General features: G+C 38.4%; 1 protein-coding gene across 10 annotated transcripts in view; it reads right to left on the minus strand.

Annotated features, from left to right (window-relative positions):
* Wdfy3 (WD repeat and FYVE domain containing 3) overlaps positions 1–26,957 on the minus strand; it is a 249,231-nt gene that overhangs the window by 8,230 nt on the left and 214,044 nt on the right. For 9 of the 10 annotated variants that reach the window (XM_078021529.1, XM_078021535.1, XM_078021532.1 and 6 more), the window contains 14 exons: positions 25,157–25,274; positions 24,143–24,249; positions 22,679–22,832; positions 18,513–18,604; positions 18,088–18,300; positions 15,590–15,737; positions 14,195–14,349; positions 13,092–13,250; positions 10,836–11,015; positions 7,843–8,025; positions 6,605–6,701; positions 3,914–4,237; positions 3,118–3,229; positions 2,567–2,764 (listed from right to left, as the gene is read on the minus strand). In XM_078021529.1, coding sequence (XP_077877655.1) covers positions 2,567–2,764; positions 3,118–3,229; positions 3,914–4,237; positions 6,605–6,701; positions 7,843–8,025; positions 10,836–11,015; positions 13,092–13,250; positions 14,195–14,349; positions 15,590–15,737; positions 18,088–18,300; positions 18,513–18,604; positions 22,679–22,832; positions 24,143–24,249; positions 25,157–25,274 — 2,240 coding nt within the window. Of the gene's footprint in view, positions 1–2,566; positions 2,765–3,117; positions 3,230–3,913; positions 4,238–6,604; positions 6,702–7,842; positions 8,026–10,835; positions 11,016–13,091; positions 13,251–13,386; positions 13,548–14,194; positions 14,350–15,589; positions 15,738–18,087; positions 18,301–18,512; positions 18,605–22,678; positions 22,833–24,142; positions 24,250–25,156; positions 25,275–26,957 lie in introns of those variants that run through there. The other variant, XM_078021537.1, reaches the window with a different exon arrangement.

Below are 26,957 nucleotides of genomic sequence, written 5' to 3' on the forward strand. Positions count from 1 at the left end.
AGTAGACAATACTTAAGATATGTTCATATCCTTAAAAAAGTATTCAGAGCTGCTATTCCTGGAATAAAGCAGGATATGATACTGTATGTGGCATTAAATCACTTTAAGTTTGAATTTTTGCAGAATTGAAAATGGAGATTTATATTGATCTCCATTGATCTAAGTGCTCAGAGTATAAATTAAATGCTCCAGGCTTAAGGGCTTTTAGGGAGTTTATGGATTCTATGGAAACTCTCAGGAATGTCGACAGGTGTCAGCAGCTGAAGGGCACGAAGACCATGGGCAGGCTGTGCCCTCCTGGACGGCTTCTTGCTTTGGCTGCTTCACCACAACCAGTCCCTGTTTGGTCAATGATCCTGAGACAGTTCCATCTAACATTTAATAGGAATGAATAATTTAAAGAGTTACCTATTTTTAGACAATATTATGAAATTAAACACTACAAAGAACAGATGTATACCAGCATACATATGGGGGTGTAATCAGAAATTCCTAGGTTACTAGGTTTGTAGAGTAGGCCTATCATAGCACAGAGCCACACAACAGGATCCTCTGCCAATCTCAGATAGTTTCTATCAGGAATGCTGGAGCAACATTTTGGAGACATCATCTCAAATCAGACTGCATAAGAGAAAAGGTTTAAGGAAAACAATAAAAAATTATGATACATTTTATGGAACATCTATAGTGCTAGACTTGTACCTGGTGCTTTCCAACACTTAAACATGCATGAGCTCATTCAATTTTCTCAGCACCTCTATGAGGAGAGGGTCACTGTGGAAATATTTTACAGATGAAGAAACAAGCTCAGAGAGGTTCAGCAACTTGCCTGCGGTCAGGGCAGCCCAGTGAGCATTTGATCAAAGTCAATTGAAAGGCCATGCCCTTACCAACGAGCCAGTGCTCCCTATACCACCTCCACAACTGCTTCAAAAAAGATTCTTCAATATGGGATAATGTGTTTTCGGTGAAAAAGTTGCTGGAGTAAGGCAGTGTAAATATGAAAGTACACTATTACTTGGCAGGGAACATGGGGGACACCAGTGTATAACAGAGAAAATGTCCAGATCCAAGGCTGCAGCACAGCGAACTCATCTTACGGGGCAAAAAACCAAAACAAAACAAAACAAAACTCCCTGACTCATGTCACACCCCAAATGAGTTAAAAACCTAAATGCGAAAATTGTAAAAGCTTTAAATCTTTTTGTTTGTTTTCGCAGTACTGGAAAGTGAACCCCAGTTACATCCCCAACCCTTTTTATTTTTTATTTTGAGACAGAATCTCTCTTAAGTTATTGAGGCTGGCCTCAAACTTGCCACCCTCCTCTCAGTCTCATTGAGGTTATAGCCACCAGCATGCCTGTCAACTTCAAACCCATTAAAAGAAAATAAAGTTATCTTTATGATCTCAGGACACAGAAATATGAAGATATAAAAATTAAAAAATCATACAGAGTAATAAATACAATCACATCAAAATTAAAACCTTGTATGACAAAAAAATCATACATGGAGTTAAAATACAAGACAGATGGCAGAAGATATGTTCATGATATATAAAAGGAGTGGAGCACAAAGTATACAAAAAATCCCTCAAGGAAAAAAACCAGAAGAGACAACTGAACCTGAAAGGAAATCAGGCAGTTAGCCAAGAGGAACACCAAATGTCAACAGACAGGATGTCCATCCTCACCAGCATCGCAAATTAAAATGACAAAGCCTACTTCCTTACCTATCAGATTGGCAAAAGGAGAAAGGTTTGGCAATAGTGAGCATGACTAAGAATTTGGAAAACTTTCACATTGTGTTAGAAGCAGTATAAACTAGCACTATTGTTTTGGAGAGTAATTTGCCAAGAGCAAGTTAAGCCCAAGACAAAGTCTGGGTTCTGCCAACTTCATTCCTTCTCTAGAGGAGATGCAGCCTGTGCATTAGAAGGACACTTTACAAGGACACACTCTGTGGCATTATTTGTAGTATGTGCAAAATGGAAAAAAAACCCAAACCCTTCAGAGTCCATCAAAAGGGAAGTAAGTTTTCATATAATCATAAAAATGAAATACCTGGCAGCAAAGTGAATACTTCAGTATAATAGTTGTATGTGCAAATGAATTTTTAAAAAATTAAGTAAAAAAGTTACACAAGGCTACAGACAACATGCAATAGAAGGCTGAGAAAAGAATTTTATGTAACAAAGTTTATAGAAGTAACAGTTGCTTATGAAAGTAAAAACATGGGGAGCAGAAGGGGTATGAATGGGAAGGGGAAGAGAAGACCTGAAGTCTACTTACACCATTTCTATGCACCTGCATTGCACACACCTAAGCAAACATGAAATGTTAGCATATCTGCATTCTAAGTCACAGGTGACCAGGCATTTTAATGACTATTTCTGTACTTTTTATGATAGGAATATTTCATAATTATAGTAATAGAAAAGAACACTGTTTATACTAGCAGAGTATAATGCAGTAGGCACACCAGAACAATTGGAACTTATACCCAGGGCATAACAAATGGACTGAGTGTAATCCATAGCATTCAAAAAGCACATGTCTCATCTTACTTCTGGCAGAAGAGCTGTCCACAGTTCCTGCAATGGTGTCGTCTTTCTGTGAGAGAAAACCGCACAGAGCAGTTGGAGCAGCTGTCACTACCTTCGTCCTTCACCCAATGGTCAGCAGCAGAGCGGCCTGGCTGGTCACTCACAGACCAGCTGAAGACTCGGCCTCGACTATCACCAACGAGGATCCTGCTGTGGTCCCTGTAGGAGACACAAGAAGGCCTCTGGTCTAGTGTTGGGGTGTATTTTGGGGTGGGAGCGGTGAGGGTCATGAGGGATCCCTGAATTCCCTCAGGGGAAACATGTTGGAAGAGACAGAAATAGTACTGAGCCCGAATTTACTTTTCCATTACTTTCTTTGAACTGAACCTTGCTGTATTTTTGAAGAACACAGAGGGTGATGTTTTATAAAACTCAAATTAAATTAAATCTACACATAAGCAAGTTTCCTTTACAGAGGATGAGCATGAAATCTGTTTTCCTCAAGGCTGAAACATGTGTACCCTGGCTATGCAAGCAACTTGGAGGAAGTAGGGTAGAAGACGGACACTTACTTGGAGATGCCAAGTGCGGTGACTTCAGCTGGGTGTGTGTTGTCCCTTCGAATGAAGGCTGTGTGCATAGTGAACTTATGCCTGAATACCAGCTGCCGTTCCCACCGGTACCCTGGAGTGGGGAGAAGTGAAGAACACAACACACCAAACTGAGAAATGATACACTTATACCTGGTGGCCTTAAGAGGTAGGGTGCCTCAATATAAGCTCAAGTAGCCTTTCCAGTTCCAGCCATGGCCTCCCTGAATGCAGGGAAAGCAATCTAGTTGTCAGTGACCTGTGGGTCAGGTCAGAAAGTGTCTCATTCCAAACAAGAAACTGAAGAGAAGGAGAAACCTTCAATGCAAGATTTTGAAAACCTTGCCTCTAGGTAAAGCTGCCTGCTAATGTAGCTTTATCTATTTTTTTAAAAAATATTTTTTTAGTCATACATGGACACATATCTTTATTTTGTTCATTTATTTTTATGTGGAACCCAGTGCCTCACATGTGCAAGGCAAGCACTGCGCCACTGAGCCACAACCCCAACCCCAGCTTTATCTATTTATTTATAACTAATACTTGCTTATTTTCACAAGCTTTCATAATTTCTGAATGAATGAAGTTTTTGGCATTTAAAAAATGCCCAGCAGGTCAGATTCTTTAAATCCATTTCACACATGAAGAATTATAAGAATCCTTTTTTTGTGGGTAGCCCAGGTCACAGAGCACCTCAGAGATGAAGCCCAGGGAGGCCTTACTTGGTCAACTAACCCTCACACAGTAAGCAAGAAATAGATATCAAACTTCAAGTTACCAGGTTTCAATCTGTTGTAATTTCGTGCTTCCACAGGATTGGGATGCGGGTGGCTAATGGGGCCCTGTACATGGGTTCTGCTCTGGCCCTCCGAATAGTTGACAAAGATGAAGCCATCTTTCTCATCTAGACTGAGCTGGTCAGACCAGCGCCTGGAGTCATCAGAGCCACTGTCATTGCACCAAGTGGCTGTTGCTCTGCAGGAGGCTGCCCGAGGTCTGTGGCTGGTGCTGCTGGGCTGGCTAGGAGTGTCCTTAGGTTCCTGGCTGATGCTCTGCTCATCTGCTTCTGAATCACTGCTGTCCTCATCTTGAGCTTCCTGCCCTGGGTAAAGCATTGGGAGAATTAGAAAATACAGACACATCACAATCAGACCCAGCTTTGTTCCACTGATCTTTTTTCCTATCATATACAAGACTCAGAGACATAATATTTTAAGCTAAGTATAACCAAAGGGGGGGGAAAAAAACTCCCAGATTTAGCAAGATTTCGGATAGCAACAATGGGTAGAATTTCTGAAAAGTTTCAGAGTTCTCTGGCCTTAGTTTGGCATTTAGTCATTCACAGTCTGACCAAAACCTCACACTCCCCACCCCAGTCCAGAGAGATGTGCCATTTAGGTGTTTTTCACACAGCTCTACCCCTCCTCATGGCTGGGTTTGCCCGAACCATCAGCCTGATGGAGACCTGTCTTCTCAGCATCTGTGTGTTTGGCCATCGCCTGTCTTGCAAGCCAAAGCTTCACACTTCTTTCTCTAAAATTCAACCCAATTACTTCGCCTGAAGGTACTCCCTCCCTCTTCTGGACTCCTTTACCAGTCCTATTCCTCTCAAGTACTTGAAATCCTCACTCTTCACCATTACACCTGGACATTCTTTCTACCAGACAGCAGAAAGGGCCAACCTCAGTGTCTTGCCTAAAGCGGTCAATAAGCAAACAACCACACTGATGAAGGAGTTACTGAGGAAAGCTTCAATTTAGGAAGCTTCAATTTTTCTTTCTCTTTTCATTGCCATTTTGCAATCAATTCTCCACTCTTTGTAATAGTCTCCTAAAAGAGAAATTTATGCGAGAATATGTGTTTACATATAGTTGGAATAAAAGAGAGCACACAAATGTGGGTGTATTGTGCCATCTCACTGCATACCGATTTTTTTTTTTTTAAACAGGACAAATGTATTGTGTGCTTCTTTTAACTTTCAGGAGTCTAGGACTAATTTGAATGGAGCTGTTACCCCAATGGCTAATTCTCATGAGCCCTAAGGTATAATCAATCATTAGCATAAGCCCTAAGTCACCTTGGAAATGGCTTTGATTCTCAGTGAATCCCTTGCTTCCTTTTCACCCAATTAAGTATCTTCAAATCCCATCACTGCCATACTGATCAGAGCCAGTCCTCCCCAGGGGCAGCTCTCCCCTTTCTACCACTTGTGCCTAACTCTGTCCACTGTATAAATACACGAGAAGAAAGATGACATATAAACCTCTCTACCCTGAATTTGATCCCTTTTTCCATCTCACTTATTCATCCCATCTTCCATTGTCAACACACTTAATGAGCTTTGTTAAAGGAAGGAAAAGCGACCACTTCTCACTGGAACCCTTAACTCATTATCCCACACATTACAGGTAACCCCCAAATAACTGTTGAATTGAGCTTAATTTTTATGTTCTTTGTAAAACATTCAGATGACCTTTCTGGTTAAAAGTGCAATTGTCTATGTAGAAATTTACATGTATGAACATAAGACAAGTGTATAATACAGTGTGAAAATGTCCCACTCCCAGGATCCTTTTTTTTCTAGCATAGAAAGTAAAGACTATTTTCAGTTTACAAAGAGAAGTTATTCCTGTCTTTCTGATAGCAAGTCTTTGCTCTTAGAAACTCCCTCATGTGATCAAAATGGCACTGAATTCTCAGTGTACAAAAATTAATCACAGACAATAGGAAGGTCAAACTTCAAACGACGGTCCTTTCTAGTCAGTCCCTTGTCCCAACTGTTCTACATTAGAGGTGCAGCTTCTCTGGATATTACTAATGCAAAGCACAACTTGCTTGGTTTTATGGCATTACTCTAGTCATTCTGTTTAGAAATCACCTAGTTCTTTATTTCACGGGGAAATGTTAAAGTGTTTCACAAATAACACATAGTAGATCACAGGTTGCTAGGCATCAGCCTGAATTAATGCCCCATGTAAGCAGGTATTGGGTGAGGACACTGAAGGTGGACTCTGACCTGGCTCTGTGGATAGTTTATAAACATGATGCCACTCTGTTGTCCAGACTGAACAGCCAGGTGTTGGCAGAACAGGCATGGAAGAGAGGTGTTAGGTCATCCTACTATCTAACACTGTGCCTCCATATCTGCTTTGTATTTTCAGAACTTTGGTCCTTTCACAGCTTTGGTCCTCTAGGAAGTTTGTCCTAAATTTAGTTTGAAATGTGGAAATCAACAAAACACTGATACACTGAGTGTGTTGCAGTAAACTGGAGAAACCCTGGCACACCTGCCCAAAGTAATTATACAACGGGCAGCAACTCTGCTCTTGTGAGCCACGGCCAACCTTGGGCCCTTGATTATGTTGTGTGGTATAAAGTTACTCCTAGTGACTTTAAAAAATATATAATAATAATAATACAAAGAATAATATAGAAGGTGACCAAATGTTTTTTATAATGTATGAAATACCTATTTGTGCTTCTGGACAGTCTTCCTGCATTTCTAGGACTTCCTCAGGTTCAGGAGCTGGTGTTTCAGGAACTTGCAGAAATTCCATTCTCCAAAACTACATTTAAGTACGAAAGTAAAAAAAGAAAAAAGTGGATAATCAAATCAAGGAAATGATGTACATGTTAGTGGATGAGGACAAGCTCTCAAGGTTAAACACATAACTTCCTTTCTAGGATTGCACCAATGCAGAGTTCCTTGTATCTTGTCAAATGTGGCAGGAACTGTCTTGCATAATGACTGTTTCAGAGTGGATAAAGATGAATGTGGAAAAGTAAGTTCAAAACATGGTTCAACGAAGTAAGTAAACTTCCGTTTCCTACAAAAATCTCAAGAGTCTTGCATATACAAATATCTACTGCAGATCTCCAAGAAGGCACATAGCCAGCAGGATCCCCAAATGTATCTGACTGTGGAGCTTTTCATAACACCTCGCTAATCCAGTGACCTGGAATACCACTCAAGAAGGCAGCCTCTGGGAGTGCATGTGCGTGCCCGAGCACTTGCTGTCTGAGGCACAGGGTGTGGCAGGGGAGTGGGCTGGCAGCCTCACTGTCTCTAAGCATGCACCGTGACTAAGAAGGGCGGTAATCAGCTGCTCTTTGTTTTGACAAAGGAAAAAAAAAAACAAAAACAGGCACAAAGAAAAATTTGAGCGAGAAAAATGCAAATATTTGCATAGACTACAAAGGTAAATACTCTGTTGATTCTCTTTTCTGAAGAGGCCAGACTCAGAAAACTAAGAAAAAGATACACCACTTCTAGGTTTCAGGAGCAATCTTGTGGGATCTGGCCCAGAAAAAAGCCTGAGGTCACTGGATACATTGTCTAGCTCTGTACTACTCTGTACAGAAGACACTGTTCCCACTAACTACATTTTTCCTACAAAATTATTTGACAGGTTGAAAACCCAGTACTTACACAGTTCACACTGTGAGCAGTCCCATGTGGCAGGGGGATCATGGTTAAGTGATCTCTGGTGTTAAGCTGTTGGCCGTCAGTAGCACTAACAGCTCTACTAAGTAGGAAGGGGCCCAATCTCTGATGTTCACCATAACTGATGAGCATGGGCCAGGGCCCATGTGGATAGCAGGGAGACTCTGCTAAACATCACAACCTGAACAGGTGTCCTTACACTTTAAACAGCTTCCTAAGTTTTAGGCAACTAGGACAGCAAATACTTCTTTGTGCCCACTTACCCGAACCTCTCCATTTGAGTGTCCTGTTACTATGACATTCTGTGTGTCCCATTCGTTCATCTCTGACACGCAGCAGCAGACGATCTGCTGGCTCCAACCTGTGAACGTGTTTACACTCATGATAGGGTTCCCGTTAATGCTCCACACATGGATGTATGTGCCAGCGCAGGACACAATGTCCCCCTGCAAGATAAAGGAAGACTGTTCATTCTCTTCATATTATATATTAGTTTCAGAAAAATAATTGCATCTTTGGCCTGCTCTCAAAAACACCTCATTCCCTAGATTAATGGCTGAATTATTTCTAAGGTAACTTAGAATTCACTGCTTAATGACTTAAAAATAAATATCCTGATCTTCTTTAAAAATTCAAGAGGCTTCTTTAAAAATTCAAAGCTGAGTGGATGCTATGTCAGGGGGTCACAAATGGAGATGAGAGGCAAGTTTGTGCCCAGCACACTGCTGAGCAAGCTCTCATTCCACCACAAAGTACTATGTCATCAGAGGGGGTGACGAAATGTTCTTCTTCCTCATGTTGTTTACAAACTCTATTTATACTTTTCATTTAGAGGAATTCAGCCACACAGACTTTTACATAATTGAGTCCAATCATCAACACTATAGGGTAGAAGAAAAAATATTCAGTCCAGGTATATTGTGTCTCTCCAACAAATGACATGGTAATATCTTGGTAACATCATAATGCCTTATTTTAAAATTCACATTCACAAGAAGGGTGGGAGAATGAGGGTGAAAAAAGAAACCTGGCATGTAAGTCACTTCTAATAAAATCTAAGATTCCCTGAGCTGATAACTCATGAAAACATGAATTCCAAAGGCCAGAAGGAAAGGCCTTTCCCTCAAGTCTGACCCTCACAGTGACCCTGTGAGGTCAGCTAGCACCAGATAGGCTTCAGAGGGTGACAGTGAGGGGCACAGCAGCAGTTCTCTGTAGTCCCAATGTTCACAAACCATCCTGTACTGCCACTCTAATCCTAAGGTGGCCTGGTTGTTCCATTGCTGGCTGTTACTTTAGAAATGACCTAGTGATTGCAGGGCAGTCGGGAAATTCACAAGAATCTATTAGATATTAGAAGATGGTCATCAAAAGCAGAGGGAACACTAGAAGCTGAGTAGCAGCACCAACACAAGGACGAAGGCAAAGGGACACTGGGGTGGGAGGACAAGGCTGCACTCTCTGCTCATCTACTGTTCCTAGCCCCTCTCTACAGCCCCTCTAGCTCCATAGCAAGAAGCTAAACAAACCTGAACACAAATAATACTCTTTGTTGCTCTGTCTACCTCTGTATCAGTCACTGAGCTCTCTCTGAGTGTCAGCAGGTGAGTTTTAATTAGTGTCCCTGGTCTCTGCAAGAAACCAGAGACAGCCACTTCATTCTGCACTAGGCAAGACCTCTTCAGTGACTCCAGGGGGACATAATTAAGAATGCATTAAAGCGAATATTGTGGTCATGAGGGCTGAGCCATAGAAGAAGAAATAAACAGCAGCTGCCAAGGGAACTTGGGCCCAAAATGTAAACACAAGTTAAGCACATTGGATATAGGTTGGATAAACAGAAATAGAATTATTTTCATGTGTTAAGAAACTATAAAAAACATTTATGAAAAGAAAAGAAAAGGAAAAAAACCCCCAGTGTTTGCAGCAACTATTGCAATCCAGTGGGTGTATAATGGCTCAAATAACTGACTGTAAATAAAATTCTATTTAAGAACAACTTCAAAACAAAGAACTTCAATGAAATTAAGCATCTGACTCAGAGTAACACACTGTTAGGTCAGAGTGGTTCTGTCGCTCCTATATTTTTCTACAGTTCTTTAGAAATAAAAGTTTTCAGGCCTAACCCAAGGCTGTGTTCTGAAATATCTTAAACCTATCAAATACACCAATTCCAAATTTGACTCTGTTACCCTTCCTTCCCCAACTTATTCACATTTCTGAGTCCTCCTACCATCAGTGAGACACTCCAGAAGCCTTTCACTAGAACTATTTTTTTTTTTTTTGGTGTGACTACAAGATATTTGATTTTAAGTATAAAACAGTATTGTCTGAAAGAAATAAAAAATGTGAAGGAAAAGGAAAGTTGTCTGTGTGGATGGTAACAGAAACATTCCTCAATAACATGGTGAGAGCTACCATTTCCTAAAGGTGGCCACAGGGCAGGAATGAGGCGGGAATGGGAATGTTGTTAGTGAAGAGGCTGGGGTGGGTTCCTGGGACAGGATACGTTATCCTATAGTAATGTACCCTTGGACTTATGGACCTCATTTTTTATAAACCTACTCTTAAGCTTCCCCTGCTTGACAACCCCTTAGTGATAAAGAGGACTCCCTCTCTTGTTCAATTCAGTGGGACTTGCTCTATGTGGGGAACTTCTAGTCCAGTGGATTTATTTTTATTTTGATTTATAAAATATTTATTTTTGAGATAAAATTCCTTGATAATTTGAGAATGTTTTAAAAATAATAACAAATTTTCTCATTTGGGCACCCAAAAACTACTCTTTTCACTTTTCAAAACAAATAATGTACTTTGTTAAAAATTTCAACAAAATTTGAACATTTTTTTTTAAAAAATATATTTTTAATTTGTGGATGAACATTTATTTTTATGTGGTGCTGGGAATTGAACCCAGTGCCACATATGTGCTTAGGCAAGTGTTCTACCATGGAGCCACAACCCCAGCCTGAACATTCTTAATAAATCCCACGAGTTCCTTATTTTTTAAAAAGCATATCATATTTGTTTTATTTTAACCAAATCTTGTACTTTAAAGTACCTAGTAGTGAATGAATTTTAAGACGAAAGTACTCTTTGGGTCAAAAATTTTAATCTCCATCTGCTTTTCAAAAAACACAGAAATCAAGAGAAATATAGTGACTTTTAGAATGAGTGTCTATCAGCTTAGGAAAAGTCATTTTTTACTGAGTATGGTTTCCCTGAATATAAAACAATTGTGCAATTTAATACTTACTGTTAATTCATTGATACAAAGAGTAGAAACCGGAGCTCGATGGCCTCGTAGCTGGGTTAGAAATGACAGTTTATTCAAATCCCAAATAATGCATGTCCGGTCGCGGGACCCACTGACAATTATGTGATAGGCTAGTGATGCTGTGGCGCAGGTGACAGTATCAGTGTGGCCAAGTAAGGCCTACAAAAGAAAACAGCAACATATCAGATCAATCACAGTAACAGATCCCATAAGTGATTTTAGAAGCTCCCAGATTCATCAGATAGAAGCTATGCTGAGGGCAGTGGGTACCCTGAGTGGGGCCATCTGGGCAGTGCGGGGCTGACCTTTCTCCTCATGTGGCCCATCGTGGGCTCATCTTGTATGGATGGGGGATGAGTTTTATTCTACTTTCCTAAACATAGGTCAGCATAGTTGAGAGCATGGGGATTGGCAGCTGCAACCCAGCTTGGATTTCTTCATGCTATTTCTATGTGGAAATACACTGATAATTGGCCCCCAAACAGAACTGAAACTGTGTGTCCATTCTCTTATGTCACAAACACCTGCTTGTTTATTCTGAGGACCTGTAATTGATGAATTTTTTTAAGGTGCACAAACTATATGCAGTTATTTTATGTTAGTCAAAAATTAAAAAATAAAAATATACAAATGATGAGAACCACAAGATTGCAGTATCTGGTTCTGAAAGACAAGGGAACAGTGTCATTCTGATGTGTCAATGTGCTGCAGTCCTGCTACTCCATGGGAAATATCTGAGGAGTTCTGTCTGAGAGGAACTCCTTCTTCAAACTGGAATAAGAACTGTTCTCTTTTGCTAGAAAATGAAGAGAAACAGGACCCACGGGAATGAATGGTAGTAAGTGAAAATAAGTAAGGATTTTGAAGGGAAATATCAAGATTACTGTTAAGGAGTCCCTGAGTATCAGATGGGCCATCTTCCCTGGCAGAAGAATATGCCTGCTTAAATAATGAGTTGGTTTAAAATTTGGGGCACACAGACGTCTGCATGGTGTGTTTAGCAAACCCCATTTGACTGGCATGTCATCTTCAGAATCTTTTTTCTAATTTAAAAATATTTAAGCAGGAGTTTGGATCAGCAGAATGTATGTCAATTTGGTGCTTGTTTGTTTCAGGAGTTTGCTTCTCTTGGTGTGATTTGCCACAGGACTCAGGAAGTCTATGAATCCTCTGGTCTATTTAGATCGTTGTTGGTAAAAGTACTAATTCTTTCTACAGATATTTAAGATACTACTGTTCAAAAGTATATCTAAAATAGTTTTGGAGTCAGAACTGAATTTAAATTCTGTTTTTTTTTTCCACAACTATAATTTTGAGCATGTCATTTGACCTCTTTCTCTCTCTCTCTCTCTTTTTTTTTTTTTCAGGTGTAAAGTGTGCTTAATATCTTCCTTATGAAATTGTAAGGATTGAAGTTCTGTATTTTTAAGACATCCAGCATAGTGTCCTTAACATAGGAGGCATGCAATAAATGATAGTACTTACATTACTTTTCAATAATAATAAAAAAATACTTAAATGTCTGCTTCTTATTTAAACAACATCTTATGATAAATTCTCTCATAAGTCAAATATTAAAAGATGGCTTGGGCTGGGGCTATAGCTCAGTGGCAGAGCACTTGCCTAGCATGCATATGGCACTGGGTTCAATACTCAGCACCACATAAAAATAAACAAATAAAATAAAGGCATTCTGTCCATCTACAATTACAATTTTTTTTAAAAAGATGGCTTACTTATAAACAGATTATTGCTTTAAATGAAAATTATGTGATTAGAAAAACCTGTTAACTAAATCTTCAAGGATTCTACTAAATATTATGAGTTTGGCAGGTCCTTAAGGAAATGACAAAAGAAGAGAGAAACAACTACGACTTTATGGTTCATCTAAATGTAAATCATCTTGAAATTAGTAAGGATCAACAGCAAATATAATTTGATTTTCAAAAAGTTAATAAACATATAATTTGTAAGAAATATTTATATTACTTAAATATATTAACATATATTACCTAAAAATGACTTGGTTTCATTTTTAAAAAAGAATCAGCTTGATAATTTTTAGAAATAGTATGTTCTGATTTACATTTTTTTTTTTTAAGAATTTCTAGCAAAAGAGCACTTTTTGGTTTTTTATGTTATGCCTGATGTACCTAGGATGAAGGAAGCTTTGTTAGTTTCTCCAGAGCAGGCTGAGATGGAATGAGCCCATTCCATCTGCTCACCCTCAGTTACCTGCTTGAGCGTGAGGGTCTTCGCCTTTTCTTTTGAGGTGCCCATCTCCCACACACACACAACCGTGCTTGTTCCACCTGTAATGACCAGCTTGGGGTTGGGGCAAATTGCACAGAGAATCTGGCCCCACTCTGACAAACATTCATAAACAGTTACTGCCTGTAAAACAAAACAGATGTGAGACACACATGCCACCAAGTGCTCTAGACTTCAGCTGTGCAAGCAGCAGAGCTGAGTAAAGGGCCTCAGCTGAGGCACCTCACAGGCACACACCAACTCACGTTCTGGGTTGGTTTTAGTTTTGTGATGTTTCCATTGAAGCTCCACACTGAATTGTTCCCACAGTTTCCTAACTGTACTTGCTGCCAAGAACCATAATTGAAAAGGACTTCATTCATCATGGGGATCTCTGGTTTCTCCAGTGTGGGAAAATGATGTTCAATTTGTGTGGTGCTGCTATGTAAGAAGCAGGAGATGATCCGGTAAAAGGGTGTAGGCTGTAACCAGTGGAAGCATGTGCACAGAAAGCACAGTGCTTTGAAGGAGAACATTAACTAAGCAAAATCATGTTGGCAGTGGAATGGAACAGGCTGGGCAGAGTCTATCCATCTTACAGTTGGGAGGGGCTCAAGGGCAAACACAGGGTAGCTGAAGGATCACTACATATGGCCTCTCAAAGAGATGATTATGGAACTCACAGCAGCTGCTGCTGGTTCCTGTGGGGTGGGGTAGCAAGTTTTCTGTCAGCCATTTTAGAACATTAAAATGATAAGTGGACCAGATGGTGACTTGCCAAAAGCAGGCTATCCTGGTTGGCAGAAATGGTGAGCACCTTGTTGGCTAGGATCTTTTAGAGGAATTCTGTGGGCAGGAAGGGAACAACCAGCCCCTATTACTCAGCTTACAAAAGAGGCTTGTTCTGCAGGAAAAATGACTTCTCCACTAGCTCCCTTATCTTTGTCTGATGCAATGACACTCTCCTTTCTTCTGGCCTTTGGAGGAACAGCTGACAATCCACTGGACTGTGCTCTCTCCACCCCCATTATCAAGATATCCATGCCATGAAAGAGCAAGATTAAATGAGAAAGCAAGAAACCACAAACCTTGTCTGATTCATAGGTTCCTAGTCTGCAGCTGAGGTCTGCATAGCCCCAAGCAAAAGTTTTGTTCCAGGTTGGTGGGATAAGAACCTTATTCTGTTCTACTGCAAGAATACCTTTATCCGTGCATACTATTTGTCCCACAGGCTCTTTGAGTTCTATTAATAAAAACCCAAAAACAAAACAAAAAAAAATAAGAAATCATTACATTAGGACAAGACAGGGAAACTAACTTCATTATCCCACAGGTATGGTAAGGTAATCTCAAATATTCATACAAATCAAGCATCCTGATACCTAAGACCAAATGATATCAGTAGCAAAGCTTGGATTTTGAGGCTGCTCCCAGACATGCTGGGTGGGGTGTCACCCAGACAGGTGTTCTGCAGAACTTCCCTCCAGTCCTGTGTTTCTGCTGCTACACAGAGTAATCTGAGGTACTTCTCAGAATGCAGAGGGACACAGCCCATCAACCAACCTATATCTATCTTCAGCACCTTGCAAGCTACAGACTTAAAGGAAGGCTATAACATGCCCCAAGAGGAATGGTCTTCCTACTCCACGTAAGAAATTGCCAAACAACTAAACCTCCAGTACAGACACTGGGCAGTGACAGGAGATAGCAAGGAGCAGATTCCCTGTGATGAGATAGAATGGCAGAGTGTGGCCTACCAAATCAGTTTGATGCTCCAACTCTTAAATTGATTAAAGTGACCAACTTCAAGACTTTACAAAACATTTTTTTTTTTTCATTTTAAGGGTAAAATTTCTACCTCAAAAACTTCTTTTAGATAAGTGTACCATTAGATAAAAGGTAGGATGCCTTTTGGTTGGCATATTGAAAATATGGTCTGCCTACTGCTATTTTTTTCTTTTTAACTTATTTATTTATTCTAATTTGTTATATATGACAGCACGGTGCATTTCAATTCATAGTATATATATAGAACACAATTTTTCATGTCTCTGGTTGTACACAAAGTAGAGTCACGACATTCGTGTCTTCATACATGTACCTGCAGTAATGATGTCCATCTATTTCATCGTCTTCCTACTGCTATTTGATATACTGAATATATGTAGGAAAAATAAAAAATGTAGACAAAGTTTTTTCTGCAAGTAAAATTGAAGTTACAAAATTTTGATATCTTAGAATTGACTAAATTAACAGAAGGGAGAAATATGTTTGGCTCTTTCTGATACAGAATCCAACTGGTGAAATAAAGAAAACAGAAAAAAAGAAGATACTAGAAAGTGTTCAGTAATTTTACACAAAAAGTATACAGTACTTACTACAAAAGACACAATTGCTAAATAACAAGTTTGCTTTTGCTGAATTAAGATTATTAAATAATGCCATCAAATCATGAGTTAACAGTTTATTTCTCATCGCCTTACCTTTTATGGGTGTTAGGGAAGGCCTCAGGTTGTCTAGGTGATGGAAAAAGATCTTGTCACTTGTGGATCCTGGTGGGACTGAGATTCCTGCACTGTCTCCATTGAGTCGACTCCTCACTCGTTTTGGTGGATGAGGTTTTTTAAATAACTGTACAAAAGATGACATACTTAATAATAAAAAGTATACTTACTAAGCCCTTTAATATGCTAGGCATTATGTTCTTATTTAACTTAAGTTTTACAATAAACATTAGATACTACATTATCCTATTTTACATTTGAGGAAAGAAATCCAAAGAGGCTAAGAGGATTTCCAGCAAACTCATAACTTAGTAAGTAGGTAAAGGACTATGATGCTAAAGCTTGAGTTGCTATTGTGTTCTATGTTAAGCTGAATTAACTCTGTGAAAGAAAATTAATCCACCAAACTGAAGTTGATTTATAATAGTTTTCCAATTATTTTTAAAAGGCAACTGATTCTTCATAGCCCAGTACCATTCTGGGCCATTTAAGGTGGATAGACGTTTTAACTGGATTACTTCTGTTTTCCACCATGGCTTTTCTTAATGTGATTTAGCAATATGATTTTTGTGCTGTTTAGATGCTACAAATTTGCTGAAAATATAAACATTATTCTCTTCCTTTCACTTTGCAATGAAGAAAAAAAAAAGAAAAGAAAAATCTTTGGAATTTTTGTTCAGTATTTCTACAGCTAAAAATATTAATATACGCTTAAGATTATTTTTCAAATTTAATGTAAAATTATTTTTCAAATAATGTAGATCTTCAAATGGATACAGTAGTTTCTGCTGGAAAATTAATATTTGAGAAAGCTATCTAGAAAAACTTGGATGAACTTAGACTAAACATAAAAACAATAGCACTATGCTTCAAGAAGATGTTTTAGGTTTCTGGGGGAAAAATGACAGGAAATATGCTTTGTACAGACAAAGATAGCACTATAGGCTTCCAGAGCATTAAGCATTTTGTTTATATTAGCTACGTACAGGGGCACAGAGTAAGGGTTCTTTTATCTTCTACAGATTCTGAAATTGTAAAAAAGATGCAATTTAAAGCATGCTTACAAATAAATATTTACTGAACAACTTTTATGTGAGGCCCTAACATAGAGCACATGACAGCTCATACATGTATAGAGTCACCATAAAATTGAGATTTTCTTAGATTGTTTACTTGAAAGTATTCTCTATTAGTCAATGGCCTGTCCTAGATGTATGTTGGTATCCAAGTCATATCTCCCAGTCTGCTGGCCTCTTACATTCCAAAGTAGCACAAAAATCCTGCAGTGGTGCCACGTGTCTTTATATACATGTTCAGAACATGCATTTCCCACAGGGTATGCAACAGGGATCCTGCCTTTTAACACTCAGGAAAAAGGACAGGTTTACCTAAATAAAGATTTAATTAAAACTCTCCAACTGTGAGTACTTTATTGAAGAACATTTTGCTTGAAAAGAAACATGGTTCCTTTGGTAGGGATCAGACTACATTGTAAATGGTGCAGTAGTGTCCTGCTATCTATCTGGCTTTCCCACATACAACTGGCCATTATTCTGTGTGTTCCCAAGTGTCCACCCTGGAGATCTTTAAGTTGGCTAGCCTTATAAAAAGGGATTTCAGGAGAGATATGTGAAGCAGAAACAGAGAAGACGGTCAGGGCCAAAAGTGTACAGCCCCTCGCATCTGGCACAGGATGGGGACTTACAAGCTCAGCAGAGTCCCTCCTCTCACTATGCTGAAGATATTCCTGCTTCTGCCTAACCCTCATACAAAGTAGAAAGAGAAGGGGGGTGCTCATCACTGTGCACAACACAGAGATCTACAGTCCTGGAGTGCTAAGGGGCACAGCTCTTGGTCTTCTTTCCAGGTTCCAGATGGTGGTGAGAGCCGCTGGTGCATGTCCTGGGCATTGCTGTGGCACAAGTCCTCATGGCACAGTACTCTCCTCACTGTTCACTAATGTAACCCAATCATCATCTGCTCCATGAATCTCTACAGCTGTGTCCCGAGTGTTCTTCTGTCCAAATTTAGCTCCTCTGCAAAGTGCATGCACTTGCGTGTGTGTATGTGTGTTACACACACTAGCAGGGGTGTCAGGGGGAACTGACTAGGCCAGAATGAACTGTAAAAGCTTAATTAAATATGACCATGTCATTTTCCTCCCTAAAATCAGCACAGCTTCCCACTGGCATCAGATGAAACCCTGTCTCTGTGCACACTGTGGTCTATCAGGTCATGAGCAAGAAAACATGCCCTGTTCCAGTCTGAGTGAAAATTCTCTTCAAACATCAAAAAGTTTATTTATCTTACATAAAAGTGAGGAGAAGCAAGTAATCTAGGATCATTAATCTAATGAACAATTTTTATGATTCATTATTAACTTAGACTAAACTTAATTATTATGTGGTAATCTACCAACTATAGAAATATTATGGAATGACACTGAGTCACTGCTGATAAGAAAAGAACATCCATACCTGTTTAGGGATCTGACCAAAGTTATTAATGAAGCCGATGGTGGCCGTCTCCTTCAGTGGATCATTTATATTGTAGATATCCACTTGACCCTCATAAAAAAGGTGATGGAAGACATTCACAGCTTCTACTGCAGCAGGACCCTGCTGTTTGTAGCCAAAGATTAAATCAATCCACTCATGCAGATGGGCACTCACATAATCACACTCCAAAGCCTGTAATTCCAAAACACAAGCTAGGTAAGGGGCTGGCATTTATTACTTGCTCACAAAGTTAAGAAACCTGGCTAGTGGTCAATAGGAATTAAAATAATTAAAAATCATTATGATAATATTAGTAACTTAAGTGAATGCAAAATACACAAATCAAGGTCCTTTCTATAGCGTGATCATTGGCCACAACCCACTCCAGAGTGCACCCTTATTACCTCACGGTGGACTCGAATGAATTCTCGTGGGTCCCCTTTGGCCCAAGGTGGAAGGATAACATCTCCAAGCTTGGTGCCATTTTGTTTACAGCCTGCACAATTGGATACATTAAAAAGAAAATGAAAGAATGGGACAAATGTTAACTTCATTTACAGTGACCGAGAAATAGTGTGAGAGATTCATTACTAGAACTATCAATTTTCACCACAGAAGAGCCCCACAGGGATCATCCACTCTGGTGTCTCCCCAAGGTTGTTCCTTAGAGCATTTTCTCAAAAAGATTTGCTAAGTGCTAGTAAAACCAGGATTCTTGCTCTCAAATGCCTGCAGGAAATGCTGAGTTATACAAAATTGAACATATTCTATAAGGCCTGAAAGAGGCCTTGAAGGTAAACATGTTAATATACTTGTCCTGCTCTAAGAGGGACACTGGACACAAACTTTCTAAAATGCTATTAACTATAGGATTCCTCTTCAATAAGATCTTCCGTGAGGCTACTGTTTTGAGCCTCCTGAAGATAAATGCAGTCATGAGGTTTCTCATATTTTGACACAAATTCTTGAGAAAGCTCTGTAGAACTGAGATATATAGAACTGTGATGGTTTTCTCTAAAGAAATGAAATTAGAATATAACTTTTTGTTGTTCTTGCATCACTTAAAAGAAAAAATATTTGGAAAGACCATAAACTGTTATTTTAAGTCACAGCCAGATAATCTGTAAAGTATTAAAGAAGTCATTTGCTATGAAATCTATTTGCATTAAAAATACACACACTCATGAACACACATTAAGTAGGATTGGTATTTAAGGAAACAGGTTCTCTTGCCCCTTCTTTTTTGGAAAAACACCAAAAAGTAATTTTAGCTTACAGTTTTCATAGGTTTAGATTATCATTGTAACAAACGACTGTAAATAGTAAAGACTTAACTCCCTGGCTTCCTAGCAGTTGATTAGATAGTAGTTCTATCATGAATTTCACACAGAAGTGAAGTCATTTAAATTTTAGAGCACAAAGTCAATTCCAAATGGAAACCAACAAAAACATTTCCTTTAGAAACTTATTTTCATCATTGTTATTTGATTGTTGACATAGATCGGGTCATTATGCCGCATCCCTGCAAGCACACACACCTCACACATTCCTGCCAATCCCTCTCAAATGCTCTCTTTAGTCCAAATTTTTTGATAATGAGAAACTGGTAATAATTCTCAGGCTTCTTGAGATATAACCTACTTTTCAAGATTTTGCTATACTCCCTAAATGCTTATGTTGGAGAATTTTATTAGCACTAGCTGCATTTTAAAAATGACATACACGGAAAACAAAACCTACAGAGAAACCCTCAGTCTATTCTGCATCTCCCCCACTGTGTACATCCAGGGATGTGAGAACAAGATGGGGTCAGGGAAAACTCCCAGGTTTTTTTTTTTTTTTTTTTAATAATATCACTATCTTTTTTGATAGAGAGCAATGGGTGTTTAGTTTTGTTTATTTTTCTCTTTTGGGGTGAAATTCGTACATTCCTCTCTTCTTCTAGACTATAATAACCACCAATTTGTTATGTCTTTGGATTTACCTATGAATAGGTATTTCCTGTGAATGGAATTATACATCACATGACCTTCTGAGGCTGGCTTCTTTCACTTAGCATGTTTTTGAAGTTCATTCATTGCTAATTTTGGACATGGAATGTCCCTCAAAGTCCTGTGTTACAGGTTTTGTCCTAGGCTGGTGCTACTCAGAGGTCTTTTGGTCACTGTGAGAGTGCCCTTGAAGAGGAGAGTGAGACTCCAGCCCCCTCCTCTACCTCTCTTTTCTGCCTTCTGGCCATGAGGTGAGCAGCTTTGTTCCACCACATGTTTCTATGATGGTGTGTTGCCTTACTACAGGCCCCAAAACAATGGGGTCAATCCACCATGGACTGAAACCTCTAAAATTATAAGCTAAAAAACCCCTTTTCTCTTTATCAGTTGATTATCTCAGGTATTTATTACAATAAATGAAAAGTTAACACATCCATGTTGTAGCATTTATCAGCACTTCATTCATTGATATGGCTGAATAATCTTTCATTATATCTATGTATCACACTTTGTTTATCTATTCACACCTTGACAGACATCTGGGCTATTTCTACTATTTAGCTATTTGGAGTTCTGCCACTATAAACATGCTTGTGCAGGCATTTGTTTGAGCTCCTGTTCTCAATTCTTATATACTCAGGAGTAGAATTGCTGGTCATATGGTAATTTTGTTTAACTTTTTGAGGAACTTTCAAACTCTTTCCCACAGTAGCTGACCATTTTATGATCTCACTAGCAATGTACAAGTGTTTTCATTTTCACATCTTTGCCAGCCCTGGCTATTTTCTGATTTTCCCAGATATTTGCCTCCTTAATGGATGTGGAGTGTTATCTCATCATGATTTTGTTTTGCATTGATGATGAGCATCTTTTCTGTGCTTACTGGCCATATATATGGAGAAATATCTAACTAAGTCTTTTACCCATTTTTCAACAAGGTTGTTTATTTTCAGGCTGCTGAATTTTAAGAGTTTTTATATTATACAGATATAATATAATTTTATATAGATCCTAGACTCTTACCAGATATCTCATTTTCAAATGTTTTCCCCTACTCCACAGGCTGTCTTTGTACTTTCTGGACAAAATCTTTGGATGCCAAAGTTTTCAATGTTGATGAAGTCTAATTTATCTTTAGTTGCTGCTGCTTTTTTTTTTTTGATATCTAAGAATCCATTAACAAATTCAAGATCATGAAGATTTACCCTTATGGTTTCTTATGAGAGTTTTATGTTTTTAGCCTTTAAATTTAAACAGTGTTTTTGATTTTAAGAAGGAAAGATGATGTATTACGAATGTGAATATGATAAAGATGAAAGTACATGACCTTCTTTTATTTACTTATTTTAAAAGTGGATTGTTTGGTTGGGTTTGCAAGTGGTCTGACTGAAACACTTTGCAACATAGATCATCATAACTGATTCAAAGATTATAGAAGATTCGAGGGATCTTTTTCTTTTTGCACCTCTCTGTATTTGTTTCTTTGAAAGTGGTAACTCTAGGGAATGCAGCATTCTTCAAGTGATGTTGTAAGTGAACATAAGAAAGCACTCAGGTGTACTCATTTTTAAGTACTCATGTGTACACATCTGTTTATTTTGCTTACTGACCATCTATTCCACTCCTGCCCAAGAGTGAGCTCCAGGCCCAGTCAGAGTTAATGAGGATTTTTCCTGGGAATACTGAAAGTCTTACAATATTTCTTATTGAATCCCATTCCACACAGTTATACCTGCTAGTGGACAGTTAATAAAAGTTAATTTTGAAAAATTTAAAAACAAAAATTATAAAATGTAAAAGGTAGGAATATTTCCCTGAATTTTCTGTTAATGAAAATTTGGAGGTAAGATGGTAATGATTTATATGCTTAACGCTTAAAAGCAATAAATGTAGGGTATATTAAAAAAAAAGTACAAAATGTGGCAGAAATATTCTAAAGTACAAGCAATGGAATTCTGATATGTTTTAAAAGAAATACTCAAAAGCACAGGTCATCAAATTGTATTCCAAGAAACTCTAAACAAAGTCAAATTTATTTCTTCTAACTGCCAAGAATATAAAAGACACTACTGATGAAAATTCTCTCCTTTTTATAAATGGTGATTTTATACTGTTTTTCTACAAAATAGGATCCAACAGGATAAAGAAAAGGGATTCATTTAAAGTTTTTTAAATTTGGTTTTGAAACACATTAAAACAAGAATACCTCAGGCCACACACACACACGATTAGAACAATACATAAAATTTAGATTCTTGACTACTAATAGGTTTCAATGGTCATAATTCTCAAAACTTAACTTTAAGACTGTTTTCACTAGAACAACAAAATTCTAAACATCCAATGTAATCTGTTTCAATTTATAAATGTCTCTAGAACTCTAGGTTTGAAACAGCATTTTGGGGGAATAAACGTGCTTTTTTAAGTATTTAATTACATGCATCCAATTACAGTAAATAATAGCAACTAACAGTATAAGGAAATCTTTTCTTGCTAATGCATGGGGCAGACAATCTTCAGAAGTGACTTGTTTCTACTGTTCTTTGCCTGGCTAACATTCCTAACACAGCTCTACATACCTAGATCAAAGTTGTTGGAATTGAACAGGAATTCTGGTAAGTAAAAAAATTCTGGAATAAGTTCTTTTACGTCTGCCATGTTGTGCTTTGATGCTGAATACCAGGCCTCGCGCACACTGTGAAACATCCGGTCAGCCAGGTCAAAGTGGCCACCCTGTGGGCAGAATGAGAAGGCACCTCTCCATTAGAGAACCATTCCTACCTCACAGCTTCTGTCAAGTTCAAGGGCTTAAAAACCTCAACTATGTTTGGTGACATTTCAATCTCGCATCATCCCATGTTAAATACATGAAATTTAAAATCACAAAAGAAAACCTAGTCTCTTTGGAGTACTTCTTACAAAGGATGCTCAATAGATTGGTTTTATAATCAAAGTAAAATATAAATATAAAGATTTTTAAAAAGTCATTTAAAAATATTAGTTTTTAGAGAGGGCAAGACTGTAAGGAAATATAAATACTTCCATAATTTGACGATGCCCTTCTAAGAAAGAAGGTCTAATGTAAACCATTTACAGTTGGAAATATTCAAGTTATTATACATATACTTGGCTAATTTTAGAAATTAACATGACAATTCAATCATATGTGGTTGAACTGGGAATTAGAATTAAGTGGAGAATTAGGAAAGGTGATAGGAAAGTTACAGGTTGATGAAACAAATTGAAAGACAAAAGGGTTTCCTTTGCGGCCTCATAGATACACTACCTTCCTTCTCCAGTCACACTGGTCCCTGTGTGTTTTAATGAACATGGTATTTACTGTGAGAAAATGCCAAAGCCCATGACAGCTAAGACTTGCCCCAGCCTGGCCTCTTTCCTTTCTCACTTCATACCTTATGACTCTCATATTCGCTTACTCCATTCTGAACACAAGGGCCTCCCTGCTATTTCTCCAAACACATCAGGCACACACCTTCTTCTGAGGCTCTGGCTCTACTTCTACTCAGAGCACACCTCCCTCAGGTGTATGTAGGAGTAACTCCTTCACCTCACTGAGGTTTTTGTTCAGAGGAGGCCTACTCCCATTACTCAATTTTAAGCCGGTTCTGCCCTTTCCCTCCCCACTTTACCTAATGTATATTTTCCTGATACTTTTAATCATACTCTAAAACACTTTACAGATTACTCATTCATTATGTTTGGCTCTCTCTCTCAACTGAGGTCGAGAAACTCCACAAGGCATCTTTCTTCACTGACAGTCTTCCAAGTACCTGAAACAGTGCCTAACACATAGTAGGCATTCAGTAAATACTTGATGACTGAATGAAAGAGAATGCAATTATAATCAAGAAGACACCAAATGAGTTAGGATATATCACTCTTTTTAGGTCCAGCAAAATTCTATTTAAATCTGTTTGACTACTTTGCCACTAAAACTTTTTAGGCTTCTATAAGGCAAGACAATGCCTTTTAAAGGAAAGTAGACTTGAATAGAAAGGTCAAATTCCAAATTTAGGTTTTACCTGTAGCCTTAAGAATATCTGTGTGAAAGGCTCCATCCTTACAAGGTATGAGGCTACGATCATTGCAGATGAATAGTGCGTTCCATAGTGGTACGCTGGGGTTTCTCCTGTTCCAGATGTTCAAGCACAATAGAAAACAAAGAGGAAATATGAAAAATAAAATTGATATTAATCAATAGACTTGGAAATGCTAGCAAATGTGTTTGTGAACTGTTACACTAAATGTAGTTAGCTACTGGCATTTGTAGCAGGAAAACTTCATAAAGACACCACTGTTCCCTCACTTAATGTCTTTGGCAATAATCCAAAGTAAGTATAATTCAATGGCTGGTTCTCAAAGCTTATTGTTAAAGAGCTAATCCTTAACAGCAAACCAGCTTCACTAAAGGAGAACACTGACTTATAGCTAATTTTTATCAGGTTCTGGCTTTGCAGTTATGTATTTTTATATATAACCTTTTTGGCAAAAAGGGAGGAAAGTGGAGAGAATCCAGACACATACACTAATAGGCTCAGGGTTTTCCCCCCTTTGTTTTTGGTCTGTTTGAAGGGAAAACACAATAAATAACAAATGAATCATTTAATTAAAGAAAGCAGTTAATTTCTTTTTGTTAAATGCAAAAGGATTTCAAAAAGTCCTTCAATAAAATTAAAAGAAAGCCAATAAATCAAAATGTAGTTCTTGGACTAAATATGATTAGAGACAGGGGCAGATTATGATGGGAAGTTTCTGCCAAAGGCAAAGCAGACACACTCAGGTTTTGGCTGGTACTCTCAGGTTTTGGTTGGTACTCTGAAGAACTTGCTATAAATGCCTCCTAGGCATGGCCATAACAGCATGCAAAAATCTGATTTTTCTACTCTAGTAATATACATATATATAAGTGTATATATACACCATATATAATGATATGTAAGTAACTTGAGGAAGACTTCAAGTCTGTCAGATCATTAAATAAAGGCCTACTTTTGAATCTTAGGTACAAGGTCCAGTGACAAGAAAATGTTACTTACCATTAGGATCCTCCCAGTCTTTATAACGCTTCTTATACTGAGCTAACCGTTCATCTGTTTGTGCTCCCATTGGCTTAGCCAGGTTTCTAAATGTCTTGGGATTAGTAAGATCTACCTCCTAAAACACAAAACAAAACCCAATGAAATTTACTAGAACTCTGTATTCTGACCAACTTTGATACAGTGGCTGTAGTGGACAATGATAATTTATAAATGCACTTGTGGGATGAACAGGCAGAATGGACTCCAAAACCATGTTGCGTGTGGTGTTTCTCCACACTTTGTAGTCAGGCACATGGCATTTTGTTAACTGACTCAGTTTGAAGACAACTGCTTTGGAAGGCTTTCAGGATCCAGACTTTGGGGAGGGGAAAAAAGAAAAAAAAATGTTTCCAGTTCTTGCCAGTAGGAGACTGTGGACACAAGAGCTGCAATTCTTCATTATCCTCTGTCACCCATATCACCTGACAATTCTCCTCTCAGTGCCCCACTCCCTGGTGCCCAACAGCTTTACTTCTGAGTATTTTCTTTTTAGAAGGATCTAGAAGTGATATTAGTTGAAGCACTCAGTAGCTCCTTCCTTCTAAAAAACATCATCATACCAGATCAAGTGACTTCCAAATGAGGTGGATTTTTTTAGACTAACCAGAGATTATTTTAAAAGCTCATCTCTAGCTGATCTAAATCACTTATGTAAAAGGAAACCAATATTTACTCCCTGAGTGCTTTAAAGGTAGAAATTTGAAATATGTGCCTGTGGAATATTCAATATGTGTCCTTTTTAGAGGACATCATGACAGACTTATATTTTAAAAACCTTAGGAAGGGGAAACTGATTCACTCTGATCAGTGTAAGTCAAGTTATTTCATTTTTCCTCTTCAAGTCTACATGAAAAGTATCTCAATTATAGTTAGTTCAATGAAGTGTACACTAAGTACCAACCATTGTTCTAGGTGTTGGGATTTGAGGAGATATATAGATGACTATGTCTTCAGGACCTTACAATTGAATAAGGTCAAATAGCCTGACTACAATACACTGTGAAAAAAAGTACCATGATTAAAAAGGAGAAGAAATTGCCATGACACCCAACTGCAAGGCAGTGTGGGAATAGAAGCAGAGAACAGGGAGAGCAAAGGGCTCCCCTTCACAGAGGTGATGTATGAGTGTGTCTGGAGAGGTGCAATGATGGTGGCAAGGTGAATCACTAGGTGGAGGGAAGATATAAGATGTATGGTGGAAAATTCCAGGCATGGGAAAAGCTACTGAGGTCCAAGAAAGAACATTAATGTATCTCAGGAGTGCAGTTCTGGGAGAACACTAGGGCTATATAGAAGCTATCTGGAAAGGCTACTGAGGCTGCTAACTCAGTCTCTGAATCTTTTTAAACAGGAAATGACTTGATTAGATTTATGTTTCTGAATCTGGATAGAGTGAGGGAAGAGAACATCAGAGCAGGAATCCAGTCAGAAGGCTGTTGTGATCGACCTGAAATGAGACATCAGTATTGATGAAGGAAGATGCTAAAAGGTGTTTGAAAGGTTGACCTCCTCTGCCACAGTGTGCTACTTCCTGAGATGGGGGTATGGGGAGTAAGGATTGGAACTATACCTGGAACATCAGGACCAGAATTAAAGGTTTAGTAATGTTCTTCTTAGATAGTTTGATACAGTCCTCACTCCCTCCCCATAAAAATGCATTATTTTTGAACTTCCTGCCCCCTTTAAATCTCTATTTTCTTCTATATTTCCTTGGATAACTTAAAGAAAAAAGTTTCATTTTATCCATCTTTACTCTTGA

This window comes from Ictidomys tridecemlineatus, chromosome 9, assembly GCF_052094955.1.
Source record: "Ictidomys tridecemlineatus isolate mIctTri1 chromosome 9, mIctTri1.hap1, whole genome shotgun sequence".
Taxonomy (NCBI): domain Eukaryota; kingdom Metazoa; phylum Chordata; class Mammalia; order Rodentia; family Sciuridae; genus Ictidomys; species Ictidomys tridecemlineatus.